General features: G+C 31.8%; 1 protein-coding gene across 1 annotated transcript in view; it reads left to right on the top strand.

Annotated features, from left to right (window-relative positions):
- The first annotated feature begins 1,344 nt into the window (after positions 1 to 1,344).
- LOC143081842 (fibroleukin-like) overlaps positions 1,345 to 19,763 on the top strand; it is a 30,503-nt gene continuing 12,084 nt past the window's right edge. Inside the window, exons 1-5 of the mRNA XM_076257519.1 lie at positions 1,345 to 1,711; positions 7,536 to 7,635; positions 9,196 to 9,329; positions 11,242 to 11,338; positions 14,558 to 14,725. Coding sequence (XP_076113634.1) covers positions 1,391 to 1,711; positions 7,536 to 7,635; positions 9,196 to 9,329; positions 11,242 to 11,338; positions 14,558 to 14,725 — 820 coding nt within the window. The 5' untranslated portion in view covers positions 1,345 to 1,390. The remainder of the gene's footprint in view (positions 1,712 to 7,535; positions 7,636 to 9,195; positions 9,330 to 11,241; positions 11,339 to 14,557; positions 14,726 to 19,763) is intronic.

The raw sequence follows: 19,763 nt of genomic DNA, 5'->3' as shown, positions 1-19,763 counted from the left end.
TTTATCCAAAAGTAATTAAACTGTCAATTAATTTTCTTTATGAAACCAACCTGTCTGTATCTTTCCAGTTTGTCATGTGACAAACAATCTACATATATCAATCAGAGGTTGCAGAGCTGATAAAACTTAAATAGCAAAGTCAAAACCGGACAAGGGATCAAAGTTAGACCTGATGGAAAATACATTTTTAAAAGGATTTCCAAATTTCAATGAGGATAAATTTAATCATATCCGTATTTTCATACCATAACGGACGTAATTTTGGTAACCTTCGGGAGTATTGAGCCATTGGTTGTTATAACATATCAGTACCAAATATTACAACAGATTTGCTAGAATTTGGACAAGAGTCAGCCAGTGTTTTAAATGATACCGTTTCGCTGACTATATCTTGCTAAGCATTGTTAACACTAGAGGACAAGAAAAAAACTAACAGTTTTGGACTACATGACTTCCAATCTAGTTGTTATTGTTAATTTTTGTATTTTTGGAGTTTTTAGATTATTATTATATTTTACTATTTTCACTGTTGACAATTTCATGCATTTCATTTCGTATATTTTTTCGATTTACAATTTATAGAAGTCACCTTTATATCTTCAAACATTTGGATTGAGTCTTCCCCTTTACAACGTTTGCGACTGTCTACAAGTGAGTGGTTAAGCTGGCTAAAAAAGCCAGGTGTAATTCACCATTTTCTACAACAAGGAAATCCTGTACCAAGTCAGGAATATGACAGTTGTTTTCCATTCGTTTGATGTGTTAGAGCTGTTCATTTTGCCATTCAATGAGGTATTTCTGTTTAGAATTTTCCTTGGTGTTTGGTATTTTTGATATCTTACTTTTTAAAGCAATTTTCCGCAAAAAAAGCTGGTGGAATAAATCTGCAATAACGAACCAAATCAGTAAAAAATTATTTCGTTGACCTTCCACATTTTAATTTCAAAAAAGGAAAGACTGAACAACACAAATATATGAATTGGCTGTCATCTAACCCGAATAATTCAGTCCCTTCCCGTTATAGATCTCTCCTTCTTGCGTTAACGAAATAATCGTAGATCAGCAGAATATAAAGACTGAGTCATTCGGATTAACTGTGATCAATATATTTAACACAGTTATTGTAAACGACCAGTATAGTAACCAATCAGGGTCTGATTTGCAATATCTACGTTTATTTATCATAAGTACAGCGCAAGAGCTGTGCTTCTCGATTGGATGATTATGAATCCGACTTTTGATTTCTCAGCAAAAACTAACACGTATAACTAACAATATCGCATATACATGTATACTAGTATATATATACATTACGGGAAAACGTATATTGTTATTAAGCATCAGTTGATTCATTTAAAAGTATCATTTGTTTTCCAACCCTACTATCAACATGATATTTAGTCTTGGACAATTGTTACTACCATTGGCTGATTTGCTAGTAATAGCTTCTGCTGAATGCAAATCCGGAATTTGGATTATGAATCCAGACAGAATGAACACTAGGCTCACAGGATATAAAATTCGTATATTTAATAACATTTCCCCGATAACCTGTTTCGACAAATGTATCCGGAGACCAAGATGTAATTCTTACAACTATAACAGACATATATTACGTTGTGAACTGAACTACAAACCTAAACCTGGTTTGGTTGAACACTTTCACAACGAGGTTGGATTTGTTTATGTTGATGTTAATCATTATAGAGGGGTAAGTCTTATTTTTATCCATCTTTAGTAAACTTAATTCATTTACTGTCAAATGATATCCTTGCAACAGCATTAGTAAACTTGAGAAAGAAATTATGTGAGAGTCTTTCTATGTTATGTGTAACTATCAGCTATTTAAGTTTTTTTTTCTTATAAAAGCTAAAAATGTAAAATCGAATTTCAAATTAATAGATATAAGCAGATGTGGTATGAGTGTCAATGAGACAACTTTCCATCCAAGTCACAAATTTATAAAAGTTAACCATCATAGGTCAAATTACGGTCTTCAACATGGAACCTTGGTTCACACCGCACAGTAAGCTATAAAGGGCCCCAAAAATTACTAGTGTCAAACCATTTAAACGGGAAAACCAACGGTCTAATCTATATAAAAAACGAGAAACGAGAAACACTTATGAAGTTATAAGTTTACTATATTGTATTTGAATTTTGTTTTTGATATTAACCCTGAGTGCTAACAGTGTATCATTTCATTGTTTAACTGTGGTAATTGAGGGATTTCTGGTAGAATTAAGGAGGTACCCTTAACACAATTCATTAAGGTGCGTATTTTCAAGTCTATTAAAACATAATCTACCAATGATTTATTTTAAACACCATTGCATTTTATAACAAAATATTTAGATATCAATTTGTGGAAAGATTATGAAAGTTCCACCAACATGTTTATGGCTGATTTTGTAATTTTAGTCTATAGACATATCTGGAACTATAATATAAAATGCCATGTTTTGTGGTATGGCCGTATGTCAATTGACAGGTGATATTAATTTTGACAATGTTCAACTTATAATATATATAAATATTCAAGCAAACACTTTCGAAAACAAATTTAGATTAAACATAATCTATTTATAATACATTTGCTACCATAACGATTACGTATTTTGTTTACAAAGCTTTAAATCATAAAATTATAAAGTTTAACAAATGAAAATTTGCATAATATTTATAATATTTTTAAAGCATCGAAAAAGTACACCAAGTTATAAGCCCGATATCTTTGATTAGTTTTTACACCTTAAGTAAATCTAGTTCTACCTATACTGGTTAATCATCTATAAGTTATTAATACACCTCTTTCTTTTGTTTTGAAAAAAAAACCTCCATAAAAGGTCTGCTTTTGAGCTCAACAAATTTTTATTAAAGTGGCTCGGGCCTATTCGAAGTTTCTATCAGAAGTGCCGTATTTTTTGTTATTTTAATCTTTTTAGAGAGTGAATCAAATTGGTCGAAAAAAATAGGGGGTTCCGGACCATTTAAGTAAAAATATTACTTTTAAAGAGGTATGTAAAAGGGACCTTTTTCCAATAAAATGATAGGGAAAATGGAGGTGTCGGCGTATTTTTATCGAAATATAAAAAAAAACGTTCTATGACACTTGGTCCAAAACTGTAATATAAAAAGCTGACATCTTGCTTCAAAGAAAGAGCAAATAAAAAACATAGGTCACCGATAAAGAAAAAAACAATATTTGGCCTTAAACCCAAATTTTGGCGGGAAAATGGTGAAATTGGGTGAAATGTCATTTTGAGTCTTTCACAGATACACACAATAACGATAATAATTTGTAAGGGACAACAGTACTATAATTTAACATTTTTATTTAATCAATAATTTAATAAAAATAATAGTGAATTTACAACACAAACTTTTCGTGTGCATGCGTGAAATTATGCGCAGTCGAATAGTCCCGAGCCACCTTAATATCTTTATTGTCATATAAACATAATTACTTTGTGAAAAAAACCAATAACAAAACTAAACATAATATAGCAAGGAAATAGTTTCTTCTATAAGAAATGAACACATGGAAAAAAATTAAAAACTTCTGCCCTTACTTCTAATGACTGTTTTTTTTTAAAGAAGCCAACATTTTTAACATGTATAATGTGCTATTGTTGATATGGAATTAATTTTGTTATTTTTTTGTCGATATCGTGAAACTTATACATAAAGATGTTTGCTACTCTTGTTTATGATTTGTTTGTCAGCTATTCGGAATCCTATCGTTTTATCCATGTAGCACCAATAACAATTTTGCCCGCTAACCCCTACTTTTTTTTTCATAATGTTATACATATAGTTCAAAAATCAATTTTTTAAAAACTTATGACATCATTGTTATTTTTTCATAGATTTTGAAAGGAAAAAGGAGCCATTGTTAAATGTATGAAAAATCTAGAGAGAATCATTTCCCGCAATTTTTTTTAATTTGTATATCTCAAAAACAAGAGAACGGACCTATCATTTTGCTTTTTAAGTTCTATTATTTTTATACTATCTATTTATAACAGTCTTTTAAAAAGCTTGTTATTTTTAAATAGAGGAGCTTACACCCTTAAAGGAAATATTAGGTGCACCCACCTAACACACGGCTATATTATATATCATTCGAAAGCTTATTATCAAGACTTTGTGTTTTTCCCGGGCTGTAAACATTTGTAAAGTGTAATTCAAGTTACCACATCATTTGTTGGTGCGCCTGACAGAGACGGAACGTACAGATTAAGTAACAGGTGACATATACTTTTGGTATCGGTATCGGATTCGACCCGGAACTTGTAAATTATTAGTAATATTGATTATGTGGTAAACAAAAAGGCCTGGAATGATGAAATTTTCAATCAACATAATTTTCCTATATAAATAAAGGCAATAGTAGTATACCGCTGTTCAAAACTCGTAAATCGATGGACAAAAAACAAAATCGGGGTAACAAACTAAAACTGAGGGAAACGCATTAAATATAAGAGGAGAACAACGACACAACATTAAAATGTAACACACACAGAAACGGACTAATCATTAGACAAAAACCGATGGGAATAACAAATAAAACATCAGTTATATTTAAAGTTAAATTCTATGATTCGTTGTTTTTACGTCATGTCGGCTAACAAATTGGACCTCGTTATTTTAGTAATGCAATATAGATATTGCAGTATTGGTTCTTTAATGTTTACGGTTATTAACAGGTTTTTGTCGAGCCTGCAACTTTTGTTGCAGAAAGCTCGACATAGGGATAGTGATCCGGCGGCGGCGGCGTTAGCTAACTTCTTAAAAGCTTAATATTTTAGAAGGGGAAAGACCTGGATGCTTCATACTTTGTATATAGATACCTCATGTTACGGAGTTTCCGTCAGTCACATGTCCAATGTCCTTGACCTCTCAGTGAACACTTGAAAAAAAAGTTCAAAATTTTTGTAATGTTGAATTCTCTCTTATTATAAGTAATAGGATAAATATATTTGGTATGTGCGTACCTTGCAAGGTCCTCATACCCGTCAGACAGTTTTCACTTGACCTCGACCTCATTTCATGGATCAGTGAACAAGGTTAAGTTTTGGTGGTCGAGTCCATATCTCAGATATTATAAGTAATAGGGCTAGTATGTTTAGTGTACGGGAGGACTGGAAGGTGTACATGTCCAACTGGCAGGTGTCATCTGGCCTTGACCTCATTTTCATGGTTCAGTGGTTATAGTTAAGTTTTTGTGTTTTGGTCTGTTTTTCTCATACTTTATGCAATAGGTCTACTATATTTGTTGTATGAAATGGTTGTAAGGTGAACATGTCTAGCGGGCAGATGTCATCTGACCTTGACCTCATTTTCATGGTTCAGTGGTCAAAGTTAAGTTTTTAAGTTTTGGTCTTTTTATCTAATATTATATGCCAAAGGTCAACTACATTTGGTGTATGGAAATATATTATGATCTATATGTCAGTCCCGCAAGTTTTATTTGATCATGACCTCAATTGCACGGTTCATTGCACAGTGTTAAGTTTTTGTGTTTTGATCTATTTTTCTTAAACTATAAGTAATAGGTCAACTATATTTGTTTTATGGAAGCTTTGTTCGCTGTACATGTCTGCCTGGCATGGTTCATCTGACCTTGACCTCATTTTCATGGTTCATTGGTCTTTGTTTAGCTATCTTGGTTAATGTTAAGTTTATGTGACAGTTGTAATCAAGCTTTATACTTAGGACTATCAACATACTATCAATGATTAGTAAAGAAGGCGAGACATTACAGTGTGTGCACTCTTGTTAAGAGTTATAACTATTTATTTACGGCAAAACTCTACGATTTGTAACCAGTTGTCACGGATAACTACGAGCAACTTACCGACATTTTACAAGCTTTTTACGAGAATATAATGGAATGTTACTATTCAACGTAGAGTTTACGTGTTATTTACGACTTGTTTACGTGTTTAAATAAATGAGTAGTTACGAGTATTTACGAATCATACGATTTTGAAGCTTTTACACCTTTCCCCAAATCGTAAAGACTAGGTCAACTACACGTAAAGTGATCGTAATAACTCGTTACAATCCATAAAGCCATCGTAATAATACCCGAATGAAATTGTAAGCAACACGTAAGCACTCTTATTAATCCGTAAATAATCCGTTAACAAATCGGTAAAAAAAAATTAGTTACGAGTCAATTACGGATTCTTGTGAGCAGATTACGGATGGTTACGTGTTGTTACGAGCGGCATACGGAAAATTGAATCCATGGATAATCGTAAGAAGATTTTTATCAAAACATTTGCCTCTCTTTTCACGGATCCGTAAGAGTGTCTGCGACATGTTGCGAGTCGTGATGAATTATTTACAGATACCAGCGAGTTATTTACGGTTGCTTGCGGTTGACTACGAGTTAGCGATCCGTAAGGACTCGTATGAAAAATTAGTGAATTTGAATAAAGAATCAAGGCTGAGCTCAGATTGATATATTTTTACATAAATGATATGCCCTGTAGTACAATTTTGGCTTTGTAAAGGATTCAATATTTCAGAATATCAAGATCATTGACTCGTGTTTGAAAGTACCAAAGAAGTGTGTCTCAAAGTGTCTCAAGAAGTAGTGACCGATGTATTGTCTGTCAGTTTAAGTCATATTACGAAAATAAACGTAATTCACGTTGTATGCAATTTTGACCATGGTATTTAAAGCTTACCCGAAAAGAAAATATAGAATATTTTCATTTTATTTCCTTAGTGTTAAAACACTAGTAATATAACCTGGAGGAAAGTTGCAGCGATAAGTGGTAAAATCTTTGCACTTTCACCAGCACTTGGCAATATATGTAAATGAGTGAAAAGACATTTACATTATGTAGTCAACGAAGTTTCAGTATTCTTCCCTTCAAACGTTGCCTATTTGTGTATTTACACCAACTCAGAGACTATCAAGAGAGGTTAACAATGTTAATACAGTTCATGTGCGGGTAGTCCGAGATTACTCTGACATCCAACGGCTGTTTTTCCAGACAAGTTGGGGCCGTGGGACGTCAGAGCTCGTCCCATATCAAAAAGTGGATATTTGCCCACCCAAAATAGATGCGCTGCTTCGTCGCTTCTGGTGCCGATTGAGGGCCTTGGAATGATATAAATCGGGCATCAATCTGTTCATTTTTCATTTATCTCTTCATTTATGTAAGTTTCACCTACTTGCCAACCTTTATTTTTCCCTATTTTAACAGTTTTCACAGAGACCCATCAATTTAAAAAGTCCTGTTTATCATTATTTATATTTCTTTCTAAAAGAGCTACATTCCTGTATTGTCTTAATAATGCAAAATTAAACTAGAAATTTTCGATCGATAGGTTAAGTCGGCTATAACTTTTCCGAATACGATAAATGTGGGTATTGTACAATTATCACATACTATTCATATTATTTCATTTTTTATTGTTTGATTTAAAAAAATATATATGACATGCTGTTGATAATTAATACAATATCAAGTTATCTCCTTTAATAAAGTTAATAATATTCTTTTCAATATCAGGATCCTAAGTATGACACATGTCTTGGAAATCCCTGTAAATCTGGTGAAGTTTGTGAAAGCTTAAAAGATGGAAGAATGGTTTGCGTCAAAGATTATCAAGGTAAAATGAATATATATACAAGCGATTGGAAACAGTTCAATATGTGATTGTCTCCTCTACGATAGTAAGGGACATAACGTTTTCAAATCTGTGTGTCTTACCGGCCTCTGTTGGTCTGATAGTCGTCCTTCTAGTACAAATGTATCATGCAACAGTTTTGAATTAGAGAAGCTTACCTTGAAGGTGTGGTCATATCAATTTGAATCTTAGAACACGTGTTTACTATGAAATTAACTTTGTTGTTTTTTTTAAATCCAAACCAAATTAAGGTTTTATCCCGATTTTATTGTTCACTGAACATGAAATTATGAAAAAGTGAGCGGGGAATGTTGTCCTTTTTCTACACTCATTTTCGCGTTTGATTGAATTCATTAACTTATTTTCGAGTATGAGCTATCCTTATAATAACCTATTTTGTCTTATGCCCTATCGAAACCTTCAAAATTGGATCTGGTTGGCACGGCGAGGTATGGATCATATCAGGGACTACTTAGCCTATCGATTCGTCATACGACAGGTTGTTCCACTTTTGTTGTACATGAATATTAAAAATGGATTACCAATTTAAACATCGGTAAACCACTGTTGCCTTCAAACTGTTGACACAAACCAGTCTGTGTTTGTGAAACCCTTTATATCAATTTGCTACAAAATTCATTTTTACTGTTAACATCAGGGATTTCGTCATCAAATATATTCGTAGGTGATTAAAGAGATGTCAATTGGTTGGTATTGACTAGGTGAGTTAAGAGGCAAAGTCCGAATCATCTTCTGCGGTAGAAAAGTAAGACACATTTGTTCCTTTTTTTGCTCTTTTGCTTTTGAATTGCTGTTTACTCTGCATCTCTTCTAGTCATATTATGTTATAGGAATTTCGCAAATCTGTTCAGCTGTTAATGGAATCTAAGCATAAATGAAAACCATTTAGAGCATTAATTGTTGTGAGGTCAGGCTATGTATTTTCAATTGTTGTTTTTGTTTCAAAGCTTAATGAATCTGCTGTTGTGATTCTAAGTTAGCTGTTAACCCGGTCTGTTGGTACCGTTACCAGAGTCAACAAATCGGGCTCTGTTAAACGTAACAACTGCATTCCATGATTTGTTGGTATAAAAACACTCAATGACGATACACCGGGATGCAGTTATAAACCTTGGCATGCCACACAGCCGCATGAACCAATTTAGTGACTGCATTTAGTCGAACGATTAGCTATCTTTTATACCCAATATATTGCTTACAAATAACCCATGATTCACTTGTAGATTTGTACTCGTTTTTTCATACGCCTTCTACGTGCAGTTTTACATATGCCGATCCAAAAAGGTATTAACACTATAATATCGGACATTTAAATTGTACAATGATCATGTTCTTATTTCGTTCTTTTACGTATCTACATGTGAATAAAAAGTAGTATTTTAAAGAAGAAAAAAATGTACGTTGTGTTTCTATTTTTGAAGAGCATATATCCTGATACTTCATGTTTTCATCTACGAAAATATTTATCTATCTTTTTTTTCGGGTTAAGAATAGGGTTAGCATATAATTTTTACATTTTAGCGATTCGTGTAGAAGATTGTACCAAATTGAGAGAATACGAATACATCAGTGGACTATATACAATATATCCGTCAAAGCATAAGTCTGAAGGGGGACTAGAAGTGTTTTGCAACATGACAAACGGTGGCTGGACGGTAAAATATACATCAGATAAGAAATACAAAATATGCACAAATGTTGCAACAATGATTTGAAACTTTGTCATGTCGGAATATTATTAGCTATCTTCCCCAAATCTTGTGAAAAAAATAATAATGCTAACATTTTTTTAAACTGTTATCAATTACTTTCTGATAATCCTTTTAATGACAAAATATTAGTTATGATTTCATTTTTTTGAACAGTTCAAATATTTCCATTCAGTGAACTTCACATGCTTCTGCAATCAAAAGTAAGCCGAATGAAGAAGGAAGCCACCGAATAATTTATACAAAGTGCAAAAGAATACAAAATGAAAGACAAACAACAGCATCAGAAAAACTAAACATAAAACTATTGATTGAGTACCATGACCAAATCCAATATCTTGGATGAATTCGACCCCCCCCCCCCCCCACCAAACCACCGGAGGTGTACGAAATTTTTGTATACGATACATGATAAGTATGAATCTGCTGATGTGTTGCTTTCTCTGGTGCCGTAAACAAAAAAATAAGTAAATTGTGGTCAAATGAAGAGTGCATATTCGTAGTCATATCACAGATATTCCATAACGGCCAACTTAATCAGGATGATGATTTATATATAACCAGTAAGAACCATAGCATTTTTGAAGGCAACAGTCCTGTATCAAAGATATCATAATTGAAAATGAAAGCCCTAGAATATCATGTTATTTCCTGTGTGTGCAAAATTTATCATGTTAGTATGTATCTGCTACTTGCTGGGTCATGCCATATCCATATCACTGTGTCTAACTTAATCAATTTTCGTGATGTGTTTTGCAAATATGTGAATATGTTCAATATATGTTTTTGGCAAAGGCTTGGTCGATATGTATTTTGTCAACTCACTATGTGTTAAATCACCATCTTTAAGGTCAATGTTGATGTGTTTAACACATCATATAGATACACAACTGACACTTTTGGACTAAACTGTACATACATGCATTATATTTACATGTTCATTTGTCAATGGAATTAGCATAATTTTTAAGGGTTGAATATTCATTATATTCTTAGCTGTAAAAACAAAGAAATTGTATGTATAATACAATCAATGACGATCGTGCTGTATCAGCCATCCACAGTTGCAAAGGCTTTATTAAACCTTTAGTCTGTATGACGTCACGTCATTGATATCATTCACGATTGCGAAGGCTTTATCAAACCCATAATCTGCATTACGTCGGGTCACAACTCACGCTAAAACATCTACTATAGGTATATACTATTGCAGAGCTCTTGGGATTATTTTGGTGTCTCGGGTTGATACGGATGTGATATCGAAAAAGCCATATGAAATTCTCTATGTATCATAATTCTCCTTAATCATATGTCATGTAATAATTAATTTTTATGGTATTAACTTAAGGAACGTTCTTTTCAAGAATTTTAATCCATTTGGAATGTGAAGGTAATTTAACATGTTTTATATAGTTTCAACATAAACGTGCTATAACAATACCGGCAATACCTGTAGTTCAGTGGTTGTCGTTCGTTCATGTCTGTCATATTTGTTTCTTCGTAAATTGTTTTGTTATAACTTAGGCCGTTAGTTTTCCTAATTGAATTGTTTTATATTTTTCATGTCGGGGTCTTTAATATCCGACTATACGGTTTGGGTTTTTCTCGTTGTTGAAGGCCATACGGTTGCCTCTAATTGCTTACACCCACTTCATTTGAACTTTGGTGGATAGTTGTCTCATTGGCAATCTTACCACATCTCCTTATTTTTATAAAGTTAAACAAATGGCGACTAATCTACCAAATTTTCGTCATTACACAACACGAAAATAAAGTTTCAGAGCCAACCTTTTAATTGTTTCTTAATTACATAAAATATATTAATCTAATGTCTAGTTATAAAGATAAATACTTATAGGTTATTCAAAGAAGAATAGACGGAAAAGAAAACTTTACTAGGAACTGGGTTGAGTATGAAAATGGCTTTGGTGACCTTCAGCATGAGTTTTGGCTTGGTGAGTATTCTTTGCTTCAAATATATGTTGATGTACATTTGTCAAATTCTACGTAACTGTTGTAAATTCATCTACGGCAGGAAAACTTGCAATCCATCCCAACAAAGATAAGAGTAGAAAGCACTTGTAACGTGCGGAATTTGTGCTCATATCCTCATGGTTTACAGGCTAGTTATACTGTAGATAAAATACTTATACCACTTATCAGCAACCGAGGACCAACACAAGAAAGTAGAATTTTTTCTACTGCAGGGAATTTCCCTCATTTAATTCAAACTTAATTATCAACTTTTTAAGAACTCATAAAACTGTTTAAAAGAAATAAAATGAGAGGGAATCGCATGAACTCCGATCATAGTTAGACAAGATAAGTTTTCTAATATAAAACTTGTTGTGTATTACGTCAAACTGTAAATATACCGTACAACGTTTTTTTTTTCGCGTGTGTTTAACTTTTGCTATGTTTGCGGCAGATAAAAAAAAACGAAAAAATTTGACGCAGAGTAAATTGATCTGCATCATCCAAGATTTATCGTTGTTTCAAAGATTCATACAATTAATTATCGAGTTTTCACAACATTAATATTTAAACTCTTCATTTTGAAGGTGGTTTAACATACTATTGAAAAAATTAGACTTCTGTGTTGATCGGCACTTCACAAGAATGTGCATATTAATTTAGAATATTGCGAAGTGTTCTCGATCAATGAAATTGTAGAATTTGGTGTTTCTTAATTGTGAAAAATGAATGTAAATTATTTTTTTAGTAAGGATTTATCCTACTGTTTAAGCCTACTTACAGTTCAAAACAAAGAGTTTCTATAAATGCGTTACAAATGCCACGAAGCACATTTATCAGCTTGAAAGTATAAGTGATTGAGAATGACTAAAAGTTGAATTAAAAAGCAATAAAATAAAAAAATATAAATTGCAGTGAAATAGGTATCATTTATGTTATTATAAGAATATTGATAACTTCAAAATTACTAAAAAATAAACAATATCAAAGCAGTGCAATTAAATGAAAAAAGTTTTAAATTTTATTATAACCTAAATATTTAGCTAATACGTTTTCCAAAACTCAGATAACTGGATCCACTGTTGATACAATGTAAGAACAGTAATTTCCAATATTATGATACATTAAGAAAAATGCATCAATTTTATTTAACTTTCGAATATATATAAAAAGCATTTTATTTGAACATTTAGCTTTGGTTAATTACCTCACATAATGAATTAGGATTTGAGGTAAAGAGCAGGACTACAATATTGGCTGTGGAAAAAGATTTAGTTGTATCTCAAATTTTGAATTTATTGACTTGAACTGTAAATAAACAAACAGATAATTCCTCACTTAAATTTATAATGATTTACATTCATACTCACAATTAGGAAACTCATACAATTCCTACAGTTTCATCTTACTGTTGTTTTATATAATTTCTAAACTGCAATTGATTATAATTTGGAAATTTATAAGAAAGTCCTTACATCACTAAAACGAATCAATAAATGTCTTACATTAAATCAGGCATTAATCATAAACATTGCATTGGCAATGAAATTTAATTCTGGAAAACAAATGAAGCTATCATTTGAGCCTTGATCACTTTACAATATTATAAGTTTCCAAGAGAATGATAATCCCTTTCTTCATGATAAGTACTCGCTAATGCTCGTTCTTAATCGCGAAGAAAGGGATTATCATTATTTTACATATACTTTTCCTATTGTTTACTTGTAGTTCAAAACAAAGAGTTTCTGTAACTGAGTTACAAGCTAGCTTGAAGCAAATTTATTAGCATGACAGGATCTCGATCAAAATCTATTAAAAGAATTTTTGAAACTATAAAATATGATTCCCTATATTTAAGTTCAAGTGAAAATAAAAAAAAATGCAATACTCTGACTCAAATCTCATAAAACTTTAACATCTAGATAATAGGTTTCCAAAACTAAACTTACTAAATCCGCAGTTGGTAAGAGAACCAGTATCAAATGTTCAAATACAGTGACTGCTGAAAGTAAAAATTTCCCGAGGTATAGATTATTCCTTTAATTTTCATTTTTGAATGAATACTCTAACAACAGCTTATACAGAGGGACATTGGATATGGAATAAAATGGCTGCAACTCAAATTTGAATTTGTTGATTTGAACTGTAAATACACAAAAGTTAAGTCCTTGTTAAAGGAATAGACGATTAACATTCATACTCATAATAAAGAAACATATACACTCTCTACCAATCTGTACTGTTAAATCATCAAGTGTTTAAAACATAATTTATCATATTTTCCCAAAGAGTAATGCATCCCTTACATCACCAAGACAAGTTAAGAAACTGAAATGCATATATGACATGAACTGACCATTAAATCAATTCTTGATTCAAATTTATTAAGAGGTCATTTGAGCCGTTAGCAATTAACACTATTCTAAGTTTGTATGAGAATAACAATCTCTTAATAACGCTCGTACTAATTAATCATAAAGAAAGGGATTATCATTCTCTTACATATACTAAGATCACTATTGTCATAATAATTAAATTGGTTAATCATACATATCAAACCTTATAACAACACAGCAATCAGGGACTGTTCATTAAGGTTAGTTAACGACTTTCAATTGATTGTGGTCAAATCCCAACATTTTGCACAGAATGTAAAAACAATAGAGAATAATCACATTTACACAGATATTTTCATAAATGCTCTATCATACAATCATAAAAAAGATCAAAACGTTCATTTTTGGTATGCCTCATTGTACATAATTTACTTTCCTAGCATATATTGTCCGAATTATGTGTGTTTTAGATTTTTGTTACTCGTATTTATTTTTCATCGAGTCTATGTCTATTAATCAAGTTTATGTTGCGTGCACCGTGATGCACTACAGTAATGATTTTCGGGGTGTATTTTCCCAAAAAGCGAAAATAATAACGAGTGAAGAAGTGAACTTGTCCATTTTGTCACCAAAAAAAACCGCTAAACAATATATTTGATTTTTGATTTAGATATATCTTTTACTTTTCGTCCTAAAGTGAACAGATCACCAAAAACGGGGATAAATTCACACATATTTCATAATTCATATCAAAATTATGTTTTACTAACAACAATTTAGTTTAATGTAATTTTGTCAATTCCTTTTACATAATGACTGACTCCCAAGATGGTACCAAACATATGTTTATATTTCTTTATCAAGGTAACAAATACTTACATCTTCTAACCAGCAGTGGATCGTATAAACTACGGGTGGAACTAGTTCGCGGCGACGGCACAAAATTTTATGCCGAGTACAGTAACTTTATTGTGGGTGATGCAGAATCAAAGTATATATTGACAGTAAATGGATACAGTGGAAATACAGGTGGTAAGTAATCTTATTCCCTTGTAAACCTTCGGATTAAGATAATAATTGTTATACGGTTTTTTTTTTCTTTAAAAGATCAAATTTAAATGAACTTTAATTGTTTGTTGCTGTGTGTCATATTTGTCCTCATAAATCAGACGGTGTTTTTTTTTTTGTTTGAATTGTTTCGATGCCGCTGCTGGTAGAGATTTATTTCCCCGAGGGTATCACCAGCCCAGTAGTCAGCACTTTTTGTGCTGACATGAATTATCATTGATATGGTTATATTTATAAATTAACTGTTTACAAAATTTATACTTTTTGAAATACTAAGGCTTTTCTACCTCAGGCATAGATTACCTTAGCTGTATTTGGCAAAACTTTTAGGAATTTTGGTCCTCAATGCTCTTCAACTTTGACTTTATTTGGCCTTTTTAATTTTTTTTGATTCGAGTGTCACTGATGAGTCTTTGTAGACGAAACGCGCATCTGGCGTATATACAAAATTTAGTCCTGGTATCTGTGATGAGTTTATTTACATTTTATCATGTCGTTGTCTTTTATAGCCGACTATACTGTATAAGTTTTGATCATTGTTAAAAGTCGTACGGTGACCTATACATGTAGTTATTTCACTTCATTTTGGTATCTGTTGGATTGTTTTATCATGGGCTTTCGAATCAAATATCTTTATTTTATATGGATTATATTATTTACCAGCCTTATTCAATTATTGAAGATGTTTTAATATCTAAAACTAAAACATCAAATCTAATTTTCTAGCACTGTCTTAGGTGTCCTTAAGAAGCGTGGTATATTTAATTGTTGCAACTGTGCTTTGACCTAGCTTTCAAGAACTGCTAGTACTCGTAGATCGGTACTTTATGTCATTTGTCTTTTTGTTAGTAGTTTTCCTATAATAGTGTTTGACACCGACCCAAGGAGTCAAGACTTTTCCCACAGCTTTTTGCGCTTTCGTCATATAATGTGCGGTTATACAACTGTCTCCGATTAGGGATGAAGGCTGAGCGCTCACAATCATGTTTAATTTCGCCTCATTCTTTATATGCCTGTCTCAAACCGGAAGCATCAAGCCCAGTGGTAGTTGTTTGTTGCCGTATTCAATAATTGGTTTTCGGTTTTTTGTTGTAGTATAAATCAGGCCATCAGTAATCAATCTCCGGTGCAGAGATCATATCCGTTTCGTTCAATACTACGTAACACTACACTCAATATGACCTCTGCAATACGTTTTGTCGCGTACTGTTTACTTCCAATCTCCAAAACTAAAAGATGAATTAAATTTTGCATGATTCCTCTTTAAAAAAAATTAATTGAAAGGGTTTTTTTTCTAAGTAAAATAAAACGTAAGAATTACATGTTTGAGAACTTGCATGATTATAGTCGATGAAGGCGATCACGGTTTTTCTGTTCAAGACAAAGTCAGTCCAAAAGTGTAAACATTACGACAAGGACCTATTTACTTGCTGTTAAGTGATTTTTCTGTAGATATTTTCAATTTAATGCAATGTTTATGTCATTTTAAACGAACGTACATGCTAAACAATTGCTTGCAAGTCTTCATCTCTCCTTGAAGGCCTGTAAAATAAAACAACTATCTCTCCTGTTTCTGCATCTCATGATCTTGACCCAAGAACACAGTTATTTAACGAAGAATATTTCTTTATCACAATTGTGTGTTTGTGAGGGGGGAGGGGGTGGCTTAGTAACAGAAAAAAATATACCCTTTAAAAAATATAAAATTTTATTTTCAAACTTCACATTATTTAACCTTATTCAACAGGGTCTGAGACTAATAACTATGTATTGGTCCCAGATTGGACTTATTTAATATATGTATTTACAGTTATATTAGTATATTAGGTCTAATGATCCAGAAAGGACCAAATCATTTAATATGATTTTAAAATTTACGACTCAGTAACAGTGTGTAATGTCATCTCCATACTTGCTATTTTAAATTTGATTAAAATCCCATATGACTTGAAAAAGTAATATGACATTTAAAACCGGATTGTCTGAACTCAATCCCAACTTAAAAGTCGTACTTTTACATATTTATGCTTTAAAACATAACATTTGACAATATAAATTCTAAATAAAATTTGTATTTAAGAAAAGTCTTTTATAAAGTTAGCTGTACAGTTTCATAAAAATAGTTGATTTTCAACTTGTAAAAGGTTTATATGTACATTTTGAATTGTTGGGATAACAGTGTGTGATAACTTTTATTAACCATTTGTTCACTTATAAAATGTTTTATTACAGTTTCATCTTTTATTTTAAATTGCATAAAAACTGAGACAGAGGATATTTTTCACCTATTCATTTTAATATAAGGAGATATATATATGGTATGCTTTCCTCTGAAACAACTATAAACAAATAACATAAGGTAAAATGCAATATCATTCTGAGTCTAGGGAAGTTTTGAATAAATGTAACATAACCTTTTGCATATACAGTTGTCAAGGTAAACATTGGTCCAAAAATCAAATGTTTAAATTGTCATCTTCTACTTATTTGCATAATTAAAAGTAAAATCAATTATGCAACATCAAGAAATTTTGACATGGACATGCTTAGAAATGCATTAAGCACTTTTATCTATTTATTTATTATTATGCTCTATGTTAATGTAGCCAAAATGTTTCTTAAATAAGCTTATTTTTCTAAAAATTAGAAACCTCCCTTTAATATGAAGTCACAGACAGAGTGTGTCATTAATGCTTGGCAAATATTTAGATTTTCTGAAAGCCTTTATTTTAAGCATAAAAAGAATATTAAACCTATAAATCAAATTTCCTTGCACTCCTAGCACACAAAAGATGCTTGTCAAAATGTGTGGTATTTTACACCACATGAATTGTTTCTATCCATGGGAAGGTCGACTATCCATATATGACAGAAGTATATGGATAGCCGACCTTTCCATGGATAGAAACAAGTGTGCATAACCCTAATAACTGGAAAAGGTGAAAATGGGGAACGATTTCATTTGGACAGGATTAGATAACACTTAACTATATTTTTAAAAATCCTTGTTACAAACATGTACTGTTCAGAGTTCAGACGTAAAAAAGATTGTATTACCTCTGTCAATATAATTAGATGTGTTGAGTTTTTAATGTGACAATATAGATATCAGATTATCTCCTATTGAATCTTATTGACAACATAGTTTAACTTCATATACATTTTACTAAATGCTGATGAAAAAATTTTGTGATTGAGTCATAATTTTGAAAGCTTATGAACTGCAATAGTAGGTGGAGAGCAACACCAAGCCAATGAATTGTAAACCTGTTTTTTAGAAATTACTTTCACCTTTTCAGTAAATGAGATGGGATGATGGATGGGTGAAACTGCCTGTTAAGGCTCTTTATTTTTAAATCAATTCAGTAGTTTTCATATAGTTACGTTTAATTCAGTTCAGACGGACTGTTAATTCATTTGTGTTTTTTTTTTTTTTTTAATTTTCAAACATTCAAATAAAAATAAGCATGTGTACTGGAATGCAAGGGGAAAAGGTCCTCAATAGACCCCTAAACATTCTTCAAAAAAGTAAGAAAATCACAGTCCATAGCTTTTTTTAATTCGTACAAGTAGATCATGTAGATCAACCATAAAGATAAATGATACTCTTTCTAACTCATCACTTAATTTATGCCATTATAAGGTATTAATTTCAAATGGAAAATTATCACATGTCAATGATTTAAGACATTATGATGAGAGTTTACTAACTGTGTCAAAATATTATTACTTGGAAAATGTTAACATGTAATGGAAACTTCATTTGGCTATCTCCGTATTCAATGTAAAAATCCAGAAAGGCATTTTTTTAAATCAAGAAAACAATGATATTTCATAACTCCTGTCAACTTTTAGAAAATGTTAATAGCATCCATGAATGTTTTATATACTGTGCAACTCCTTCAAAACATGTTACCTGGAGGTTTGTAAATGAGCAGTATTTTGAAAATAACATACAAATGAAATATTCATTGTCCATGAACTTATACTTTTATGACAATAAAGACAATAGTTAACGACAGACAATTAAACACACAATTACAGCAATGTACATGTAGGCAAGAGAAAATCAAGAAGAGAAGAAAGTGACTTTTTCACTTATAAGTAAACACAAGAGTGCACACGCTGTAATGTCTCGCCTGCTTAACTTGTGACTGAATTTATGGTGAAAGTCTTTAATATGAAGGTTTAACTACTAGTATCACATATACTTAACATTATCAATGACCCATGACAATATGGGCAAGGTCAGATGAACCCTACAAGACATATTGCTATATATTGTATTTTTTTATTATAGGATAATGCATGTACTATTTCATCATGTTTTTTCATATTTATATATTTATAAATATATATTCAAAATATATGTATTAGACCTTTGTCAATTACAACAATTGCATTCGTGCCAATACAATTATTGTCCCCCGCGCAACGCGTTGCGGGGGACAAAAAAATGCTGAGCGTCCGTCCGTCTGTCCATCCGTTTGTCCGTTCGGTCTTGTTAGCGCTCTCACGTGTACAATTCTTGCCGGATATTTTTGAAACTTATTTCATAGGTTTATATCAGCAATGGTTTGGACGAGTTCGAAAATCAGTCCCGATTAAAAAAAATTAAAAAGAGTTAGGCACCTTGGAAACATTAATTATATGGAAAATTGCATTGTTAGTGCTCTCATGTGTACAATTCTTGCCAGAATTTTCTGAAACTTAAATCATAAGTTTGTATCATCAATTCTTTGACGAGTAAGATAATCAGTGCCGACCAAAAATTTTAAAAGAGTTATGCCCCTTGGAAATATTAATTATATGGGACATTGCCTTAAGAGCGCTCTAATATGTACAATTCTTGACAGATTTTTATGAAATTTATATTATAGGTTTATATCATCAATGTCTTTTACGAGTTCGAGAATCAGTGCCGATCAAATATTTTTAAAAGAGTTATGCTCCTCGGAAATATTGATTATACGGAACATTGCATTGTTAGCGTTCTCATAAG

The sequence above is a fragment of the Mytilus galloprovincialis genome, chromosome 7, assembly GCF_965363235.1.
Source record: "Mytilus galloprovincialis chromosome 7, xbMytGall1.hap1.1, whole genome shotgun sequence".
Lineage (NCBI taxonomy): Eukaryota > Metazoa > Mollusca > Bivalvia > Mytilida > Mytilidae > Mytilus > Mytilus galloprovincialis.
This window is presented reverse-complemented; position numbering and strand designations above follow the sequence as displayed.